General features: G+C 40.0%; 1 protein-coding gene across 4 annotated transcripts in view; it reads left to right on the plus strand.

The window, feature by feature from the left end:
* The window catches only part of DLC1 (DLC1 Rho GTPase activating protein), a 233323-nt gene that overhangs the window by 194363 nt on the left and 17355 nt on the right, over positions 1-21605 (plus strand). For all 4 annotated transcript variants that reach the window (XM_068942801.1, XM_009665886.2, XM_068942799.1 and 1 more), the window contains 2 exons: positions 12848-12919; positions 15716-15797. In XM_068942801.1, the coding sequence (XP_068798902.1) occupies positions 12848-12919; positions 15716-15797 (154 nt within the window). The remainder of the gene's footprint in view (positions 1-12847; positions 12920-15715; positions 15798-21605) is intronic.

The raw sequence follows: 21605 nt of genomic DNA on the forward strand, positions 1-21605 counted from the left end.
AGCCCGGCAGGCAGCCCCCGCGGAGGCGCCGCCGCCGCGCACCATGATCCTCACACGTAAGCTGCTGCGCGCCTCGGGGCGCGTCTGCCGGGCGGTGCTTTGGGGGGGGGGGGTCCCCTCTCTGGTTGCCCGCAAGGCTCCCCGCGGAGCCGCCGCGGGTGGGGAGGCCGGGGCATGTGCGGGCGCCGCGGAGCTGGTGTTGCCGCGGACGAGTCCCCGGGGAGCGGCGGCGTTTGCGGCCGGGCTCCGCGTTTGCCTCAGCGCTGGCGAGAAGGGGAGCGCGGGTTTGTTGGGAAGCTCCCGGGAAGGAGCCCGCTGGCCCCCGGCTCACCCTCCCCTGCTTTGCGAACAGCCCCCGAGGGACTTACTTCCACCGTAACTGTGAAGTTGTTGAGCAGCGGGTGTTGCCAGCGGGCTAATGAGCCCTATTTCCAGTCAAGGGTACTGTTAGTGCGAAAATCTATCTTCTCTCCCTTCCTCCTCCCCCCCCCCCCCGCCACCTTCTCTTTGGAAAAATTCAAGTATTTAAGACGTTCCTACGTTTAAACTATGTATGTAACTGGGTCAGAAGGTTCCACCTGATGCGTCATAGTTTTTAAAACACATGAATTAAGAGACTGCGGAATGTGACTTTATCTTAGCCGTCAATTGGAGATGCGGTTTTTTGTTTGGTTGGTTGCGGTTTTTTTTTTTTTTGAACAGGAGTAAGGGTAACTTATTTGAATTACCCTGTCCTGATCAAGGAATTCCCGGCAGCAAAGCAGTGACAGTGCTCTGAGTCAGGTTATGCTTTAAGGCTGTTCGTAGTGGACTTCAGGAAAGCTAATAGGCAAGCAGGTTTCGTACGAGCCTCTACATACGAATCTGTCTGCAGTTCGGCGTCTGACTGATGCAGGCTGTTGCTGGTGGGCAGCATAAGGAGTTGGTATTAGACACCTCTTAATTCCACAGATGCCATCTGCCCTTTCAGGTATCCTGTAGGTAGCCTGATCTGCATCTCCAGTAGGAGCCAAAAAAAAAAAAAAGAGAGAGACAGAGGTGGCCAGGAAATGGGATTGATGTCTCTTTAACAAATGGGGTCAGATTACAGCTTCAGTTTGTCTGTGAGATCCTGATTAAGGGTTATGGATGTAGTCTATGCAAAAGAAGGTGTGGATATTGTTTTGATAAGACTGCTTTTATCTACAGGTTCATAGGAATCAAAGCATTTGGAGTTTGGGTACCTTTTGCACTCTTCAGGACTTTCTGATCTCTTTGTCTTCTTTTAAAAGTGCTTCCTTTGTTAATTAATTTTTTTTTGTTCAATAGGAAATGCAAATCTATTTTTAAACTATGTAGAACTATCATTACGTTTCTTTTCTAAAAAGTAGTTAAAAGCAAGACTGTTCATGCTCTTATTTGTTTTTTTTTTTTTTTTAAATCTCAGCAGTATAGCTTGAGTCTAGGATTTTTAATTCTCAAATCATGGTTTTCCTAACCAGTACTATGGCTGCCTCTGCTGGACCAAAGACAAGGCAAGATTGATGCTGGTCTTGGAAACTCAAAAGTCCCCTGTGCGCGTCACCTCTGGGGGGTGAGGGGGAAGGGTACCACAGTTATCCCTTACGTACTAATCAGGAATGTGTATATTTATATCAGGATTCCTAAAAGAAGGAGATGAGAGGTGACTGGGTTTTACTTTTCTGGTTCTTCTAATCCATTACATTCCAGGCAATGGTTTGTTTGAGGCATGCAAGTTTATGAGTTCTGCAAATATTTAGAGATGCAAGCTGCATGACAAGTTTTTTTTCTGGTCAGAACACCACAGTGTGTTATGTTTGGGTTTCTTCAAACTAAGCTTCCAATTCCCTTCTGATTGGCGTTTTGCTTCAATAAAAAAGCACTGCACCCTTGGCTAGTTAAAAGGAGATGGAGGAAGAGAACTCATGTGCTTAACAGGATGGTCCTGTACTGTAAACAAGCACTTTTCATGCCTAACTATCTTTCCTAGCAACAGGAAGAAGGAAATGAGGCTATGCAAAAGGACCCTGACACATTTCAGACAATGCCAGACCCACCCTAGCATTCATACAGTATAGCCAGAAGACTTGGGGAAATAAAAATAACTTCAGATGTTTCCCCTTCCTTCCTGTGCATATTATAGAAACACAGCAATGAAGTGAGTTACACTTCAAAAAACTTGCTGGTTTGGTCTTTGCTAAGGACAGAGATAACGTCCCAATGTAACTTAGGTATCTTTGTTGGGTATCATACTGTTTTGTGTGCTGTCTGATTATTGCAGCCTTTAAGTACTCACTCTTTGTTTTAAATGAATGGAGCGCTCAAGTATGTAAGCTTCAGGTTTGACAGAACCTGCAAAGTATGACTGATGTTGCAGGGCAAATACCCTCCTAGCTATAAAGTGGCTGTAGATGTCCAGTAATTCTGGTAATTTCAGCAATTCCAGGTATATTTCTTACTTGTCCCTGTGCTGTAAGTAATTTTAATTGGTGCAGAATGTCAAGATTGTCTTTCTTTTTGACCCCTGTGCCCAAGAATAGGAAGAAATATGGAGGTTGTTGCTGTGGAGACACTGGATTTAGTTATGAGGAGGACTGGAAAATGAATATAACCTTTAACTTGTTCTTTCTTCCATCAATGAATACCCTTTTTCTGTTTTTTTTAAAAAAAAAAAAAAGCCTTTGTGTCCAAACTGCTACTTTTTTTTTTTTTTCTTTTTTAAATCCTTCTCTTGTTTTAAGGAAGAGCCACAATCTGTGTTAACATCACTGATGAGCAGATGTTATGAAAAGGGCACAGGACTGGACCTTTGGATTGGAGTGTTCTTGTTCTTTTCACTGGAACCTTTATTCTCCTGTACTTGCTGATACCGACTAATACCTTGTTCTGCCCAGCATCACCTTGAAATCAGTAGGTCTATGAGTACAATATACCACTGATATAACTGGCAGTAGTGAAATGCTGTAATTCTGTCTCGGCTTCATTATCTGAAAGTTGCAGGTAATCCTACGCACCTTTCTGAAGCACTTCAGTGTCTTTAGAAGAGCAATCTTTCAAATACGGTCAGGTATTCATTTCCCTTGAGAATGAGCTAGATGAGATTAGAAAAAATATTAACCAATTGCTCTTCTAATAAAGACAAACTACGATGGCCTGCTTATTACTGCTGGTGGAAGATTTTTCTTCTTAAAGTCCAAAATGGTGCAGAATTCTTTAGACTCTGTTTTAAACTTATTTGAATATATCTAAAACTTTCCATTAAAATGCTCTGCTCAATCTGTATGCAAAGAACACTTCCTGAGATGCGTGGAAGAGATTTGCTGCAGTCTTTGTGGACCCAGTTTGTCCTCCCTGAACTTACTCTTGCCATTTACTGAAGATTCAAATTTAACAAATATACATATGTACACCCTGCATTCTTGCATTTTGGAGAAGTCCTTTCTGTGTACCTGTGTATCCACAAATTTGGGTGCTCTACTGACCACTGCTCTGTCAGTATGTGTCACTCATACCAAGCTTTCCTGTGCACGCTAAGGCGCAAGAAACTTCTCAATGTAAAGCTTCGTAATGTGTTGTTTAACTCTGTGTAGTACGTGGAAGTAGAAGGTTGATATTAATAATGAACTTAAGCCTAGGCGACTATGGAAGTTACTTAATTTCAGCCCTGAATTGGCTTTTGGGAGTATGCCTGTCTTCCACAAACTGCACCTGAGAAAGTTTCAGCATGGTAATTTGACTACTGTGTCCAAAAGCTTTTATATCTGTAACAAGAATTTCTGCCATCAAAAATGAGTCACATTTGTCCTAAAACAAGAGTGGAACTTAACTATAACATCTATTAAATTACTGATTTGCTTTTAAAAAAAAAAAAAAACCTCTTATCAGAAGAAATTTGAAGAAAAATATGTAGAGAAGTCGTGTGAAATGAATACCGGCCAAGGGACAGAGTGCAGATAATGACTCTTCCGATGCAAAACACACATTAAAAAACTGAAGCTGAATGTATGTGTGGCTTTCATCCTATATGTCACAGTACGTTCCTTACTTCAGCTGAACTTGCCTTACCCTCTCACAGCGGGAGAGCTGCTGTTAAAAATATCCCATTAATTTAGGGAAATAGTCTTTCAGCTGGGAGTTGGGAGACCATAAGCTTTATGCTGATCTGTTCCCCTGATTGCCACTGATATTTCTGGCCTCTGGTAGCTAGTGTTGCTGTGCCCGGGGTGCAGTTTGGGTCATGAATGAGCTGAGCTCAGGCTGCCAACAGTGCAAAGGCAGTCCTTCTCCCATGCAGTGCTTATGCGTGCTGATGGTTTTGAGGTTGAGGCTTACCAAGCTAGAAGAAGTAGCTGTCTGTACAAACTATTTTCTGTGAACCATTATTTTGCATGAACCTCTGTATGAACCAGATCAGCTCTTACACCTCTACTATTATATCCTAGATCTGAACAGGTGACCCAGACCTTGGGCGCTTTCAGAGGAAGTGTTTGTCGTACTGGACCTACTTGTTTGTGCCTAGTGTGCAAGTTTACTAGCTTGTAGATAGGGTGCAATGGGCAGTTGCTAATGCTGGGTTTGAGAGTAGCAATGGTTAATGTTTGCCCTTCCGTACATGTTCAAAGGTCATTCTCACCAAGTCATTTCTGAGAGAAGAGAAGTTAAAGTCATCTTCTGTTTCCAAATCTTTGGAGGAGGATTCGTTTCTCCCTCTGGAATCTGTCAACATGACCTCCTTCAGAGGATTTGACTAACTGCTTTCTCTGCCCCAAATAATCCTCTTCTGAGACCACCCTGTGCTAATGAGGCCAGATAAATAACCCCCATGTCCAATTATTTCTTTGGATTTTGTCTTTGTTTTTTTTGTCTTTGTTTTTTTTTTTTTTTTAAGTCACTTGACATCTTGTTCCTCTTTATCTCTGAATCTTTTTAAAAATTAATGGTGGAAGACCATCTTTAATGTTTGAAGAGTCTTTCTTTAGCAGGAAAACTGCCATATGAAGCTCTAGTTTTGTATTTAAACAAAGTCAGATTTTACTTCGGACTACATTAATTTTCTGTGTAGTGAAAATGCAAAAATCTTTCCAGAATAAATAATGATCCTAGTTTACAGTGTACTTTATGGTGAGTTGTGACATTTCTTTAGTGTCCCAGACCATGCTTTCCCAAAGTTTTCAATACTTGAATTGAAAGTTAAGCTAATAATAGAGTCAAGCTTGCGGTCTTCCTGCTCAGCCTTCATATGCAGAAGTATTTTGTATGGGTCAGTACTCTTCAAAATACCCAGCAGAGGTATTTTCCATCTCTTCTCAGGTATCAAAGGGTTAACTAGCTTTAAAAAAAAAAAAAGTGTTATCCTGTTAGGAAACTGGGAAGTAATGCAGCTAGCTTGGGACAATACCAGGTAGAAGCATCTTTAATAGCGAATAGGTAAATAGTAATTGCGATCCCTTCAGGGTAACCTTTGTTCCTCTACCCCTGTATTAAATCCAGAAGTGGTGCCGATATTTTCTGAGCATACCAGTTGCTCCGGTTCCTCCCAGTTACTCCTGTTCCTCCCAGCCCAGGCCGGACTCAATGGCAGTGGCCATTGGCTCTGCCCTCTCTTCCGCTCTCCCACCATTGTCCTTCCTGGGCCCTGCACCTCCTTTCGCTCTGAGGAATCCCTATATTTTGGATGTGACTTAAAGCATAGTTGGGCTGTGAAGAGAGAAAGCAAATTTCTGATTTCAAATAGCTTTTTTGCTAAACCAAAATAATGAGGGGAACAGTGGAACTAATCACTTTTCTTCCTGAAGAAGAGACTCATGGATCTATTTCCTGAAGGGCTTAATTCCTGTCAAGTTCATGGAGGTTCCCATTGACTTCAGCAGGCGTTGGCTCAGTCCCTAAACTTTTAAAAAAGCTTTATTCAAATGCGGTTCCCCTTTTTAAGTTTTGAGCTGAAAAGCTTTTGGAGTAATTTTGATATGTTCAAGACTATGAAAAGGACATTCAAGTTAATTGAATTTTGATTCACGAAAGTGGTATTGTGTTTCCTGTGCTAGCCAAGAGGATTGATATGCAATAAAAGCTATTGTATAACCTGGTACAGTTGGTGAGGAGAGAAATTAAATACAGCCAACATACAGGTACTTTGGAAACCAATCATACACTTTTTTTTTAATTTAGCTTTCATCATTAAGGGAATGAACAAATTTAAAGCTGATGCGCATTTAATGGCTTACTTCTATTGATAAGCAAATGTAGTTGCTTACTTCCATCAATGGAAGACATTTTCTTTTACCAGAAGCTCTGCTGAAAAATAAGGTTCAGGCTTCCTGATTTTTTTTTTTTTTTATTTTTAGAGAAAATATCAATATATAATCTTAAACATCTGTTTCCTTTTTTTTTTTTAATCTGTTCTCACACAAATTCCACACATATTCTGATTCTTCTCCCAGTGTCCTGTGGCTTATAGGTAACATCAGCAACATAGTTACTGTTTTGCTACAAGGTTCGATAACTCGAAAAATCCATTCCCATGTTTAACCCAAAGCCAGCAGTAACACAAGGAGCATGTTTCTTTCGTCGTCATCACATAGTTAGAGAATCTTCAGTAACATTCCCTGCCATCACCTCTTTCTAGGGTTTTATGACTAGAAAGCAGCGTATATATTTGGTGCCATATATAGCTTCTTTCAAGAACTTTCTTTTTTTCTGGGAAACTTTTTTTTTTTTTCTGGGAGGAAATATTTTTAAAGCTGTGCATGCATCCGTGTTTGCTTGAATTGACTCTTGAGGCATGCAGAGTTAATGGAGATCATAGCACATAGCATTTGACTGTAGAAGGTAAAATGAGGAACGTGAAATACAGGAGTATGTCAAAATAGGCTACTATTGCAAAATTTAAATTGCGCTTTAAAGGTGACAGGACAAAAAGGACCCTCTTGGAAGGGTGTTTAGCTTCCACTTCAAAACCTTGCAAACAGTGCAGAATCCATGCCTCTTATCTCTTTGTATTAACTTAACTAAGGATTCATCTCTAGAAGTGAGACAATAAAGTCAACTTAACAATAATATCTTAGAATGTGTTATAAGATTAGATTATTCTGTTAGAATAAGAAGAGATTCCAAATGTATTAAGAGTTTGACAAGAGTTTTTAAAGAGATTTTCAGACTTACCTAGCTCGTATTTTTTGAGTCTTTATCAGCGGATTGGCCAAGTTTCAGTGTTTGTCTTCTGGGCATTATCTTTATAAAATGTTGTTTTTCATTACTTACATTTTTTGCTTTCTTTAGCACTTGCTAAGTGCTGGTTTCTTGAAAGATAGGCAGCACTAAGTTAATAACACTGCCTAAGGAATATTTAATTATATAAATTTGAGAAAAAACAGACTTCTGAAAAAGAATTTTGTTATTTTCAAGCTACAGTCTCCTATCTTCAAAGTGAAAACCATCTAAGGCCATGGACACATGAACAGGCTAACTCTTAGGAAAAGTCGTACTGTCCCTGTTCTAAAGGCCTGCAGGCATAGGACAAATTGCTTAGCACTAACTTACCATTGTCAGTGCATGGCCTGCTCACTTGTACGCAGCTGCCATAGTACAACTTGCTCCAGGTTTGTCTCAGATTTTCCATCCATGTTCATCTACATATATATATACAGACACACATACACACACCGAGTGGAAGGAATAGTTTGATCAAATCTAGTTTTGGGACCGCAATTCATATGTCAGGAATGCAATTAAAGCACACGGAAGAACGACTGCTTGTACTCGGGTGGTGGAATTCTATCCCAAGAAGCTTTCTGAGCTCTAAGCCACAGCTAGCATTAAAAATATGATCCAAAATGACCTCAAGCTTCTTAGCAGCTCAGGAACAGTGTTTTAGAATTGACCATAAATTTTTGCAGAGCACCAAAAATTTCAGAGGGGCACTATATGTAGGGACAAGTAATTTCTGATGCAATTATAGCAAGAGGACAAGCTTCTGAGCTTCTTTTCCTTTTCTGAAAAAGAAAGACAGTGAATTTCAACTACAATGAAAAACCTGGTCAAAAAATAAAACAAAAAAAAAAGCCAACCTGGTTGTTAGAGCATTAGAATGGGACCTTCAGCAGTGAAGCCTATATTTGCTGAAATTTTATTTATTTAAAACAGCATTGATTTGAAAAGTCTCATTACAGACATTTCAAATCCACTGCCTGAACACAATAAAAAGGTGAGATCAGTAGAACTGATGTGTGTATGGAGGTGTTAATATGGACATAAAGGTGTCTGAGTTGAGTCAAGAGGAAACCATCTCCTGGAAGAACTAGTTGTTCATGTTGTTTAGTACTTAGGTGAAAATGAAACAAATGCATGACTGTATGAAGATGCGTCTGGTTTGCACCTTGTCCCGAGGACTCTGAAAGTGCCAGTGCTTAAGTTGCTTACTATTTCATGGAAGCAAAAAGCAAAGAAACAAAGCGAAACGAAACAACCTTTTTACCTTTTGAAGAGATCTTTTTATTTCTGCTGAAAACAGAAGACAGAGGCTGACTGCTTTTTCTTTTTTCCGTTCCCGAAAGGACGTTAGTACAACATCAAAATGTGCAAGTTTTTATTTTTGTTTTATAGTAAGTACTGTTCAACCAAAGACTGTATACATCTTGAGTTTTCTCAACTGTAATTGCAGTATTGACCAAGGTGTATTTTGAGATATTTTTGCTATGAAGTTTTAAAACTATAAGCTTCCAGCTGAAGTTAAACAAAAAGAAGGTGGTTAGGAGTTCTCCAAACTATAAGTGAAAATGGGAAGAATGGGTTCATCCTAACCCCCCAGGAAGTGGGTAAATAAGGACTAATGGTTCCCAACCCTGCACAAAAGGAACTCCTACCCTTCTTTTAAACATGTAGGCCTGCTTTGTGAAACAGGCTAGCAAATAAAGCTGTTTCCAATAAAAATTTCCTGTTTCCTCTTTAACACACTTGCCTGCTGTTTGCTTATACAACACCAAAGAATAAAGACTTCATTGTATTCCTTTTTTGTTTTTACTTTGTTTTACCTTCTAAGAGAATTTCTTGTATATCAAGACATTTGAAAATAATAGTGTAATTTCTTTCTTGCTAGAAATTCTTTCATGTAAGAGTCTGCAGCTGGGGCACAGGAGACAGCACATGATATACATCTGTAAAGCTGCACATACGTTTCTTGCCTGGAATATATACTGAACTGTAGTTTATTGTAAAGGTTTCAATTGACACTAGGAGTTGAGTCTGTTGTTGTGGCTAGCTTTAAAAAGGAAGTGGCCCTGCAGGAGCAAAGAGGAGGGAGTGAGACCAACCCCTTGGCAGCAGCAAGTTGCATCAGCTTAGCTGCCAGGTCTTTGTATGAAGTGTGCCCGTGACGGGGAACGGCTTTGCAAATCATGGCAGATGCTTAGGGCTTTAGTAGGGTTTCCGTAAACCAGGCTGGAAAGCAGTTTAGAAGTCCTTTGCAAGTGACCTTCCCCACTCCCTGAGAGCCCTGACCAAACACACGCGATGCAGAGAAACGAGTTCGTAGCTCAGGTCATGATCTGTAAGACAGATCCATGGAGACTGCATGAACGTTTCCAGGTGTCCTGTCCCATCTAAAACTGTATCAATACAGTAATGGAGAAAAAGATTTTGGAAGGTCTGTCCTTCCTCTCATGTTTGTCTCTCATTATCCCAAATGCCATTGATTCAGATGATGAGGACCTGTGCGTGCTGCTGATGTCCACCTGCATATGAAACCAAGGCTACTGGAAAACCAAGAGTTGGAGGGCTGATGCTTCTGAGCTGGAAGAAAAGCTGATACTTGGGAAGTGTGGGAATGAGCTTTTTCTTCCAGGCTGGCTTAAATGATTTGCCTATTACCTAGCCCTGTTTTAACTAATTTAGTTTATTCTCAAAGGCAGATTCCAATTAACTTCTGGGAGTGAACTTCTTACCTGTCCAAGCCTTCAGGTGTGTAAGTCTAAATCTCTTATTTCAGGAAGCTTGTTCTGTGTGCTGAGGTTACTGTGCAGTCTACTAGGCATAGACTCTGCTGGATTCTCGCTTTAGCTGTATTTGGATCTGCCTAAATTTCACATGCATACACATTTTTGTTCCTATTCTGGCTCCTCTGTAACGAGCAGGGCTGAGAGGAGGGAGCTGGGTTTGGAGTCACCTTTCTGTTTGTCTGGTCACACTGTATTGATATGTTCTAGGAGCAGTTCTGATTTCGGCCAGCTGGAGTTGAGCTAAGGAGCTAGGTTTTTTTTATGTTTTGGCTAGGCTCTATGATCTATAGGGCTCTGCAGTCTCCTACACCGCTGCCATGTCCCCTTCTGACTCAGGCGTGGTGTGGAAGGAGGTGACGCGCAGCTGCTGCTTCAGGACAACTTCCTAGACCCCCTGCGCACCTGAGTGCTTGCACCAGGAGCCAGAGGTTGGAGCTGTGGGTTTCCCAAAATGTTTGAGACAGAAATTGGCAATGGTGTTGTCTGTTAGCAAGTTAATACTGCTTTCAAATGCTTGATGCTGTCTTGTACCCAGCCCTAGGCATTGCATAATCTAATTGATTAGGGGGTACATTGGTGTTTTATTATTCTTTGCAACTCTTGTGGCCAGCCAAGAATAAGTTAGATACTTCACTGTCTAAAGATCTAGATAGGCTTCTTGTAGGATTCTCAAAGGTATTGTGAAAGGCAAATATGTTTCAGAAATCCCAGAGGCACCTGACATCTGGATGCCCATAAAATATGACTGCCCCATAACTTACACATGTATTTTCAGAAAAGATACCCAAAGTTGCTATTGAGAACCTTCAAAAAAAGTCTGATAAATGCATATTTATAATTTTGTAGCTCTGGAAACGTTTTACAGGTTATACACCTGGGGTGCTCAGTAAAGGACCTGTGGACAAATATTTAAAAACGTTTGAGAGCCCTGTGGTAGGTAGGAATCTGACACTTCTGTCAATTGCACTATGAGCACCTAGCTGCATTTTTCAGCAAATAAGTACTGGTTATCAGGAATCATTTCTTCAGTTTCTAGTCAAGTAGAACTCTTTATTTGAAACAGTGACTTCCACAGGACCTAACCTGTAAAATACTGCATTTTATTGAAAGCACTCTTAGAAATTAATTGCAGAATTTTTTTAGCATAATATTTTCATTTTATCCAATCTAGTAATATTCTGTTGTTTGTTCTCGCTGTTGGTAGTACAAGTTTTCTTTTAAATATATTTTATGCTCCTTTTTTGCCTTCTTCATTATCTTTCCCACATACTTTCAGAATCTACCGAAATTAAAATCCAATTTTGAGCATAACTTTACAATTCCTTGCAGCTGGAATTGAAGAATGCTTTTTCTTAATGAGTAGCTAAGTAAATATGCCTGTACGTGCTTGCTCTCATGTGGTCCCATAACCCAAAGCTGAAGCAAACACAAGTTGCACAAACGCCTGCTTGTCTCGACTGCAGCGAGAGTGGGTTTCGAGCTGTTTATTTATCTGGAATGCTGTGCTTTGGCTCACCTTAACCCCTTGATTTGGATATGTATCTTAGCAAAGCAGTCTGGCAAAGCACAACTCTTCTAACCCTGTTGTAGCTAATTGGAAAATTAGGGGAAGACCGCTGTCATTTTGGAGACCCTGAAAGTTCGCTGTTTCATCTGCTGTTAATTGTGTACATGTACCTCACGGGGAATATTTCATAACACGTGCCAAAATCCTGAGACGTTTTATGTTTATTTGGCTGTTCGCTGCCCTATATGCAGTAGCTTGTATTCTGAGCAATCGTATTAAACTCACTGCACATAGTTTCTGCAGCAAGTAGCAATAGTATCCTGTCCAAGTAGGTGGCAAAATTGTCTAGTCAGTTGTACGTAATTAAGCTTTTCTTTTTCTGGTCCATCAAGAAGAGTGAATATAATCAAAGCCAGATGAACTTTAAGAGTTTCTGATTGCTCACTGTCTGTTTGATCTAAGTAGGGTGCTAGATTATTCACAGTTGCACTTTCTTGAATGAGCAAAGTTGTCCCAATCGGTTTCCTTAACACTTAGAAAATACTCTAAATATCTTTTACATTTTCCTAGTTTGCGATCTACTGAGATAACAATTTCTTTTTTTTTTTTTTCCTGCTTGTATTAGGTAGCAATTTTTATGTAGGTTCTTCACAAGCTAATATAAACCATGTTCAGAATAGTACCTTTCTTTTAGTGTCATGTAGATATATGCGAATTATTTCATTTTGTGGCAAGTTCTTTTGGGCAGCGTGAGGGAAGGTTAGCTGGATTTCCTGTAATACACCAGGTAACCCATAAATGCCTTGAAGACCTCCAGTGTAACTCAGTTCTCGCTGGGTAATAAATGTATGCTTGAGTGAGCTGCAGTACAGTGTGCCAGTTGTTCTTATGCTTGGGTTTATTAGTACTGTCTACAAGCTGTTAAAGCACACAGTATTATAAGCTCTACTAGGAATTTCTGACAAGACAAAATAGTTGTGCCGGGAGGATTGTATGACTTAATGAGCAAATGCTGCTCATGTTGATGGTAGCAGTGGTTTCTCTAGTGTTAACAAAACCTTCACAGAATAATCCATAACTCCTGCAGTCTTCCTCGATGTCTATTTCTCCAGCTATTAAATTGATGAGCATTTGATAAATCGCAGGTGAACGCTAGTGGCATTCCAGAAACTAGATATGTTCGGTAGCGAAAAGCAAAGCAGACTGGGAACAGCAAACTTGTGTTTCAGCTGGAAGTAGCTGAATATCTCTCTGCTCATTTGGCAACAGGAATAAAAGAAGTGGTAGAAAGGAAGTTCTTGCTTTGCAGTTCACTAACTCGTGGTGCCTTGTTTCTGTTCTCTTCCAGAAATTGAGGCCAAGGAAGCTTGCGACTGGCTGCGAGCCGCAGGATTCCCACAGTATGCTCAGCTTTATGAAGGTAGGCACCTGAGGTTTCAAGGTGATCATTCGGTGGCATCAATACCAAACACACACACCTATCTGCAGCTGTGGGACTCTGAAGCACTTTTGCAGTCTTATGTTTGTTCCAGGTTTCTGTTTTAGTGTGAATCTTCCAAATATTCTTATAACACAAATCATATGTTAGCAACGTTGTATTTTCCCTGTAATTAAAAAGCAAATGAACTATATTTTCTTGCATATAACTATCCATAGCTACGAGCCCAGTCTTACAGAAATGAAGAAGCTGTAGCCAGCTGAAGCCAGCCAGCTCTCCTAGTGGAGAGCAGGTAGGAAGTTCTGCATATGTGTGGGTGCATCTGTACTCCTCATCATACCCAAATCCGGTATGTTTTTTCAGAACAGTTTGGTTTGATGTTAGACACGGGCTCACTGTGAAGGGAAGAAAAAACGTACAAGCCATTGTTACAGTGCAGGCAAATTTGCAGTAATTCCTTGAAGAGACTGCTGACTCCTGCATTCACCGTATTTGTCCTTTTGTGGGATGGACTTAGTTTTTGTGTATCCATTTTTACAAAGCTTTTCCTCAAGCAAAACTGCTGTCTTTGTTGTCTCTCTAACATACCAAGAACTTGCAGTTTTGGCTTACGGTACTTAAGCTCTGATGTACAGAAATATACAGAAGTTTGTTTTAATGATTTACATCCTAAAGGTCCTTTTTTATGTGTGTATTACTGTTTCAGGTTTTTTTTCCCCCTACTTAATACAACTTGTGTTATAATGAAACTATTAAGCACGCTCTTATCTGCCTCTTCATTTTTATAAAGCAAACTCCAGCTGCTGCTTGTAAGAATGAGCATAGAAAGTCCATTATTTGCAGTGAATAACTGTTGGAAATTGCAGCCCATTGGCTGAGCTGACTTTCTTGAAAGATGATATAGTTGAGCTTTGATTTGCAGCTGCATTGGCAATATGAGATGGTAACAGCACTTTCAATAGCAGCATTTGGTGAAACTTTTGTTCCCCTGTTCAGAAATTAAATTTCATTTCATTATGTCTCTTTTTCTCCTTTTTGATACCATGAAGGTGCCAAGGACAGATTTTCTTGGGTTGCATAGTCAGGACTGTACTTCCAGTCTTTGTTAAAACTGGCGGCAAGACTTACAGCTTAGTGTGTAGGCTTGTGGGTTTTACACTGTGCTGCGGTGTAAGTCTCATGAGAAATCACTTGGTTCAGAAAGCACGGCCTGCCTATGGTTACCGCTGCTCTATCTACAGACTCTAAACTCGTATGAAGTTCTAATTCAGGACCATGTCCTGCCAAACATCAAAACTGCAGAGGTGAGAGCAACATCTAGCCTCACGCAATGAAAAGATAGCTGTCCTTACATGAAAACAATATCCCATTGTCCTTTTCAAGCAACTCTGGCAACAACGACAACAATGTAAATTCAGCATAACAAAAATAGGATTTGTACAGATAATCAACTTCTGGTCACCCCTCTCACTTAAGTCCTCCCATATGTTTTCTTGTGGGCCCTTTAAGGTATTAACTTTCTCAGAGGAAAAGCTTCACAGCATCCGCACCGGTGGAAAATGCCAGCAGACTGTGCTCGCGTTCTCAGCTTGCAGTTTGGACTCGTGAAAGGGTGACCTATCGATCGATGAGGCACACTGCAAGAGTTCTGAGAAGTCACCTATATGCAGTGGTCCCATGTAATACCCGTTTAAAAAGGAGATTTCAGTGAGCTTTTGTCAGTTGCAGTGCTTTGATAAAACTACAGTTTTATATAGAAAAGCCAATATTTCCTGTGTTTCGCAGAATATGTCATTATTTGTTTATTCCTGAGGCAAAATTAGGGAAAAAATCATTTGACAGATTAACTGTTGGTCTAAAAAACATAACGTTAGCCGCCTTTCCTATCAGTCCTATTCTTTTCGTCATTGTAACTGACTCTTCCCTAGTCCCTGGAGATTAAAATCTTTCATAGTCAATCACTTGGACCAGGAAAGTTGAGTGCAACTGCAGCAGTATATTCAGAGTTTGTTGTTGTGTTGCTGTGTGCCTTGAACACCCAGTGGCTTTGGTGGGAGTTTTGGCTGTGCAAGGAATGCAGGATCAGGACCTATATGCCAGTGAGGAATCTGTGGAGGACAGTAAATAATATATATCTGGTTGCTCCTTCAGAGCTATAGTAAATTTTCAGCGCTCTGCCAACATTGTTTCCTCCTCCTCGCTCTCCCGGTTGTTTATCTAAATAATCTTTTAGGGAAAGGAGGCAGTATGGGCCTCCGAGCAGCTTGGCTTTCTTTCATTTCAGTCCATATCTCATTAATGTTGTTATAGTGTTAAACATCTAAATAGCTTGATTAACAGCCAAGGAGTTTTTGTTTTTCATTCTTTTCCAGAGATTTCGGCTTCACTGACCTTTTTCCTTTAATGTGAGATATTAGTACTTTGATGGAGATTGTATATTTATTTTAAATAAAGCTAGCCTGCATCAGTTTCAGCTTCTGATGTCAGATAGGGGGATCCCATTTGCCTCGCTCCCCGTCACAGTGTTTCATCTTTATTTTGCTCATTTTTTTGACCCGTTATGCACATGAACTTTCCGTCATCAAAGCTGTGTGTCAAAAGCTTTTACATGAAAAGTAAGCATTTCACTGGCATTTGTGACGCTATGATGTGTTTATTTTAGAAGTGCCAGTCACTTGCATCTTGCTGAGCTGAACTGGAGGCATCTGGTTGTTTTGAAATAATTCACCACTGGGAATAAGAGTCTTTTTGATTTCTCGTCTGTCTCTATTCCTGCAGATCTCCTGTTTCCCATTGACATCACTGTAGTCAAGCGAGAGCATGACTTTCTGGACAGAGATGCTATTGAGGCCCTATGCAGGTAGGTAAAAAAAATACGCACTGGATTTTGAAACAAAGCTCTTCCTGTTTAACAGGAAGCATAACCTTTGAAAAGCCTAACCGCAGCTGAATTACGTATTTACTAATCATTCACTTAAGCCTGTTTTATTAGCCCCGGAGTGTAAGCATTCTCTATTTAAATAATATATTAGGCTAAATAACGTTTGAAGATCTTACTTACAACCAAACTGGGAAGAAAATGGCAAGTCTTTGTGACAAGTATTGCATAGTCATACTTTTTATTAATATTCTTTATTTGTTTTCATTACTGATTCCCAAATTAGTAAACCACATGGAAGTGGAACTGTTCTGGGCAGAACCACCTGTAAATACAACTGTAGCATCAGCCCCATGCAGGAATTATTTTTTGAGAGCAGTGGTAGCAAAGCCATGCTGCTACACTCTGTTCCTCTTCTTTCTTACGTTGGAGAGCAACTGTGTAAACGATCATGTTGACCTCTGCATCACCATACGAGCATGGTGTTCACCAAAATGAATACGGACATGCTTGCAAGGGACAGTGTGAGCGAATCTGAGAGTTTTACCACTACCGCAAAGACTGACCTTCCCCCAACTACACACTCCCATTACTTGTCTTTGTTGTTTACGGGCTCCTTCCACAAATCAGTTTGACTCAATCACCCAGCAAAAAAGTCTAGGTGGTTCCTTGCAGGGTTAGTAAATCGAATCAGCTCAGGGAGACTTCTAATGAGCTTCAGAATTGGTGCAAAGGATGAGGCAGGACCCCAGAGCCAATTGCAGGGACAGGAAGAGGGACAGATAGAAAAAGAGGGAGCAAGACTTGCCTGTGTGTTATTACAGTCAGCGTGTTATTACAGAACTACAGCCTCAGCATTGCCAATTTTATTGTAAAAGCAGTAACAATGACACTGACGCTGGTCCACCCGTCAGTTACCTCCTCTAGCGTGAGTCCACAATCTCAAATTGCATAAATACCTTAAGTTTTCTTATCTTCTATTGCCTAGATGTGAACGGAGTTTTCTGCTTCTGTCCTTCATTATGGCAGCTTTCCAAATTGCCCGCAGAATGAATGTTTTTGAATCCTACATGTATATAATGTCTGCAGTTCTAAATGTCAGGAATTCTAAAGAATTGCAAACTCCTTTTAAGAACGGCTTTAAGTTTATAGCGTTCTCATGCCATCACGGCCATACTTGGAAGGAAAAGAGAGGAACTGGAATTTAAAGTTCTTCAAAAATATTTACAAGATTTTAAAGCTAAGAAAATAGATTCATTGCCCAGTCTTTGGGAGGGGAAAAATCTCATTAATTTTAATTCGAGATGTGGTGCAAGGCATCTACTCCATTGATACTAAAATGTGACACATCAGTCTGATTATTTGTGTGCTCTGAAACTTGTGAAGTTATTGAGCAGAAAGCTTGATGGTGTGAAAAAATGCTGGTTCCCAGAAGAATGGTCTTCCCTTGCCAGGAAAACAAAATGTAGTCAAGCCAACTTATTTTGGATCTAGTGCTCTCCTGCAGGAATACTTTTTTTTAACCTGGGATTTTTATGTATATGAGAAAAAAGGCAGCTGATTGCTTCTCATTGGTTAAAGTAAGAATATGTGCTGAATATCTCTCTGAGATTTGCTGCTAATAGGAACCATAAAAGCAGTTACCACTTTTTCTGAAGTTAGAGGACAGTAAAAGGATATGTCTCCTAAAAATGGAATCTTATTCTGTAAGTCTTTAACCATCCCAAGAAGATGTACTTATATACGTATTTTGTGATATCTGTTCACTTCCTTCTTCAAATTATAATATGCTGTATAATTTGCAAGAGAAGCCACAGGTCGTCTTGTAGCTTGTGATAGGGCTTTTAAAGGCTGAGCTGTATCATTTTGAACCCTGTGGCCTATCTGTCAGAATTATTTTCTGCAAATTAAGAACAATTTTAAAACTGAAGCAAAAATTGTCACAGAAGCATTCAGATCCCACCTCAAAATAAAAACTGAACTTATTCAGTTCATCATCTCTGAGGTCTGATTTGGCCCTTTATCATTAGTGGGAGACAAGCAGTATGTTATCACATTTTAACCTTCAGATTTTTTTTTCTCCACATCTCCTCATTCAGTTTTGTGAACTCATTAAGGAATGTGGAGAAGGTGCATCATTCGGAATGCTTCTGTGTTTCTTCCTGAAACTTGGGTTTATTTTGATTGATGCCATGGTCAGCGTGTAAACAGTAAATAATTGTACTCAGTAAAAGACCTAGAGCTGTTACACAACCATAAGTCTGTTTCTGCTTCGTGACTGAAAATCATAATAGCTTAGGGGTGCTTTTGCATTTTCAGCACAGATTTTAATGAGTAGTCTATGCAGCTGATGGTAGCAAAGTAACAAGTCCTCTGTGCTTGACTTCCTCTGCCCTGTGCTGAGAATCTACTTTGCTGTTGAGCAACCACTGTACTATTAGCAATTCTAATTATCTTGTTCTAATTACTGCATCTCCTATAGAAGGAAAAAATAATTTTGAAACAGACCATAGAAATCACAATGAAAGGGTTGTCTGAAGTTTGAAGCGTTTTGAATTATATCTGAACATCTGTAAATTATTGTTTAGTAATCTAACCATTGTGAGCAGGAAAAGTAATATAACTTTCAATATAGCTTATTAATAAACATGTTGCAAAGTTCCTGTCTAAATGGAAAAGGTGTCAGTAGCCATCCTGTTCAGGATTTTCTTGAAAAATTTTAACTACAATGTAGGTTGAGACTTGGATTACAGAGATAGTATATGGTACTTGGTAACAATAGAAAATATATGTCATTGTGTGATCTCGTCATGAAATATAGGGTTAAAAATGTAAGAGTGATGCTAGGATGCTTCACATAGTGATTGTGCAAAGCACTAAGACTTTATGTAAATTAATGATGGGTTACTGGCTGCCTAATGTGCTGATGAAAGTGAGTACTGAAACATGCTTATCCTAAAGGTTGTTCATAAGTACAAATTACGTAGCAAGCCGTGGTGGAAATCCTATTTAATCTTCTTATACGTAACTAGAAAACTGCCACATTACTTGAGCAAAAGGTTTCTTAAATCTTTTACGTTCAGGATTTCTCTTCCAAGAAATTGATTGTAACAGATTAGCATGGCTCCAGCCTTGGCTCCTCGTATGGTTTGGTTTGTAGAGAGCTGGCCTGCTTTGCAGGTTAGAACATGCAGATGGACCCCACGAGCCAGCATAAAGACTTTCCTCTGAATTGAGATAAGAGAGCCCTTGTATAATCACTTACCGGTATAATGGGCTGGAATTTGCCCTGAAATAAGGAATTAAGAATTTAAATCCATTGCGAAAATACTTCAGACTAAAATTTAAAGCTAGATCATATGGTTATGCAGATTGAAAATGGTTATAGCTGATGTAGAGCTGACTGGTGTTTAGATTAACTAAGAGTTTCTATTACAAGGCCATAATTTATAAATATCTGTTTAGGCTGGTATTTTTGACAGTGAATGTCTTGTTCAGGCTGCCTTTCTTAAAAGAATTTATAGCTAAGCCAGTTTGACCATTTTGGAGAAAAAGACTAGGAAAAATGCCTTGTTTGCTCATATCTTAGAGGTGCACCAGTGCCTCATGTTTTGGGTACAGTAGCGTGGAATTTTGTGCAGTGATGAATGCTGTGTCAGATAACCACCTCTTACCATTCCCATGAAATCTTGGCTTGGATTTCTGTCTTTGACTAGAGTATTTCCTACATGCTCTGTAGAAGATGACTGGAAGTTCACAAGTGTGCTCTGTGCACACTAAAAATACAAGTTTTCCTGTACTTGCAGTTTAGGATGGATGCAGGCCAGTCAAGACTTAGGTACTGGGACCAGGTACAGTTGCATCTGATCACTGTCAGGAAGAAGGGTTTTGCAGAGCCAGGATGAAGGAGGATAAGAGCCTGGATAAGAGTTCTGCCTGTGTGGAGGACTAGGAAAAGTGACATCTTTGAGAAGTTATGCAGAGATACTCTACAGGGCTGAGATATAGTTTGGATCTGAAGACCTACAGAGAGAAGTCTGACTCAAAGATGATTATCTAAATGATGAAGAAGATAATATTCTTGCCCACAGTCATCCAGAAAGAAAGTGGCCGGGATAGCAGTTGTTATAGAAATTGAGCCTGAGATAGCAACCAGTCTAAGTGGATGTAGCTGCCGACTACAGCAGTCCTGCCCCGTTCCTCGTGGCTTCCACGCAGAGATGTCGCAGAGACAGGTTGGGGCAGAGTGAGAAAGAGCTAAAGAATGAGACACAGCTGATAGTTGTCGGTAGAGAAGTGATAAGTTGAATTTATACTTGGGAATGAAATTACCGTAGATAAGGTCTGGAGCTGGAAGAGAAAACTGCGGTTTATTCACAAGCATCATTTTGATGAGATCTGTAGAAAATGAGTGTGTGCTTAAAAGTATTGCAATGCATATGCAAAGTGAAGGTTAATTAAAGTTCTGTAGGTAACTCTCATCCTGGCAAAGCCTGAACTTCATGTGCTCAGCTTTGCAAACTCAGGAATGTGTTTTGAGGGCACCTTTTGCCTATTATACTGTATTTTCAATATAATATAGCTCAAAGAACTACACACCTTTGAACTAGAGTCCTCAAGTTAAAGTGGGATGTGTGATACATACATATATATATATATATAAATAATGAAATTTATAGACCTGAAGCAATCACTGCAGAGTATTTAGATTTTAAAAAGGAAAGTGGTTTTGTAATGAAATCATGTCAGATCTGTAACAGAACCTATATGTGCCTGGCTGCTGCTGTGTTTATTCTTGCTCATTGGGGGTTACCTCATCTTGCCTTCATATTCATTTCTGTGAGGTGCACACTGGGAATCTTTCCTGCAGTCTTCTTTAAGGACCTCTGTGGAAACAGTCTTTGCTCTTCCCTCCTTCACCTCTTTCTAGGTTTTAATTTGAGTAGGAGAAAAGTCTGTGAATTTAATCTTTGAAATCCAAGACTGTCTTTACTAGCAGTTAGACAGGCTAGTTAAAGGCAACAGGCGGGAGCTAGATAAAACCTGATACTAGGAATCAGTGGTAGCTTTTTTCCAGGTAAGTCAAAGGTTCCAACGCTGTGAGGTGCGTAAATTATTACACAATGTGGAACTGAAACCAAGTTAGGCCCTGCTATTGAGGCCCAGGAGTTTGAAAACAGAATATTTTTAAAACAGAGAAAGGAAGACACTTTCTACAGTGTGTGGCCTTTTATAACCAAAACAAACAAAATACCAGTTTTGTTGTGTAGCGCGTACATGGGACAGGTGATCTTCACCCACGCAGTAAACAGCTCTTCTGAAATGCGGTAGACTTGTGCATGTGTCCACCAACTGCAGCCAAAAAGATTGTGCCTACTAGGTTTTTAAGACAGAGAAAACATAAAAATTGGGAGATCTGGATAACTTTCCTAACCTGCCACTGGCCTACTGCGTGACCCATGGCAACTCTTGTTTTCCTTCTGCTGTGTTGTGACTGGGTCTAATTATAGATCAAACCATCTTTTTTTTTTTTTTTTTTTTTTTAACTTCACAACTGCAGCAAAAGCACCAGTAGGAGCTTTTCCATTTTCTTTGATGGCCTCAGGATCAAGCCCTGTGTAAATACCATCTGCAACCAATCCTGCGCATAAAAGGAGAGAGGAAAGGGAGGAAGCTAGTAATTCTTCCTGTGCACACATTTTCTAGCTTCAAGTTACGGGTTTCATGAATCTGAAGAGACTCATCTGAGGCAACAGAACAAGTCAGCATTTTTTTTTCCAGCTTTTCAAA

Source organism: Struthio camelus, chromosome 4, assembly GCF_040807025.1.
Source record: "Struthio camelus isolate bStrCam1 chromosome 4, bStrCam1.hap1, whole genome shotgun sequence".
Classification (NCBI taxonomy): Eukaryota; Metazoa; Chordata; class Aves; order Struthioniformes; family Struthionidae; genus Struthio; species Struthio camelus.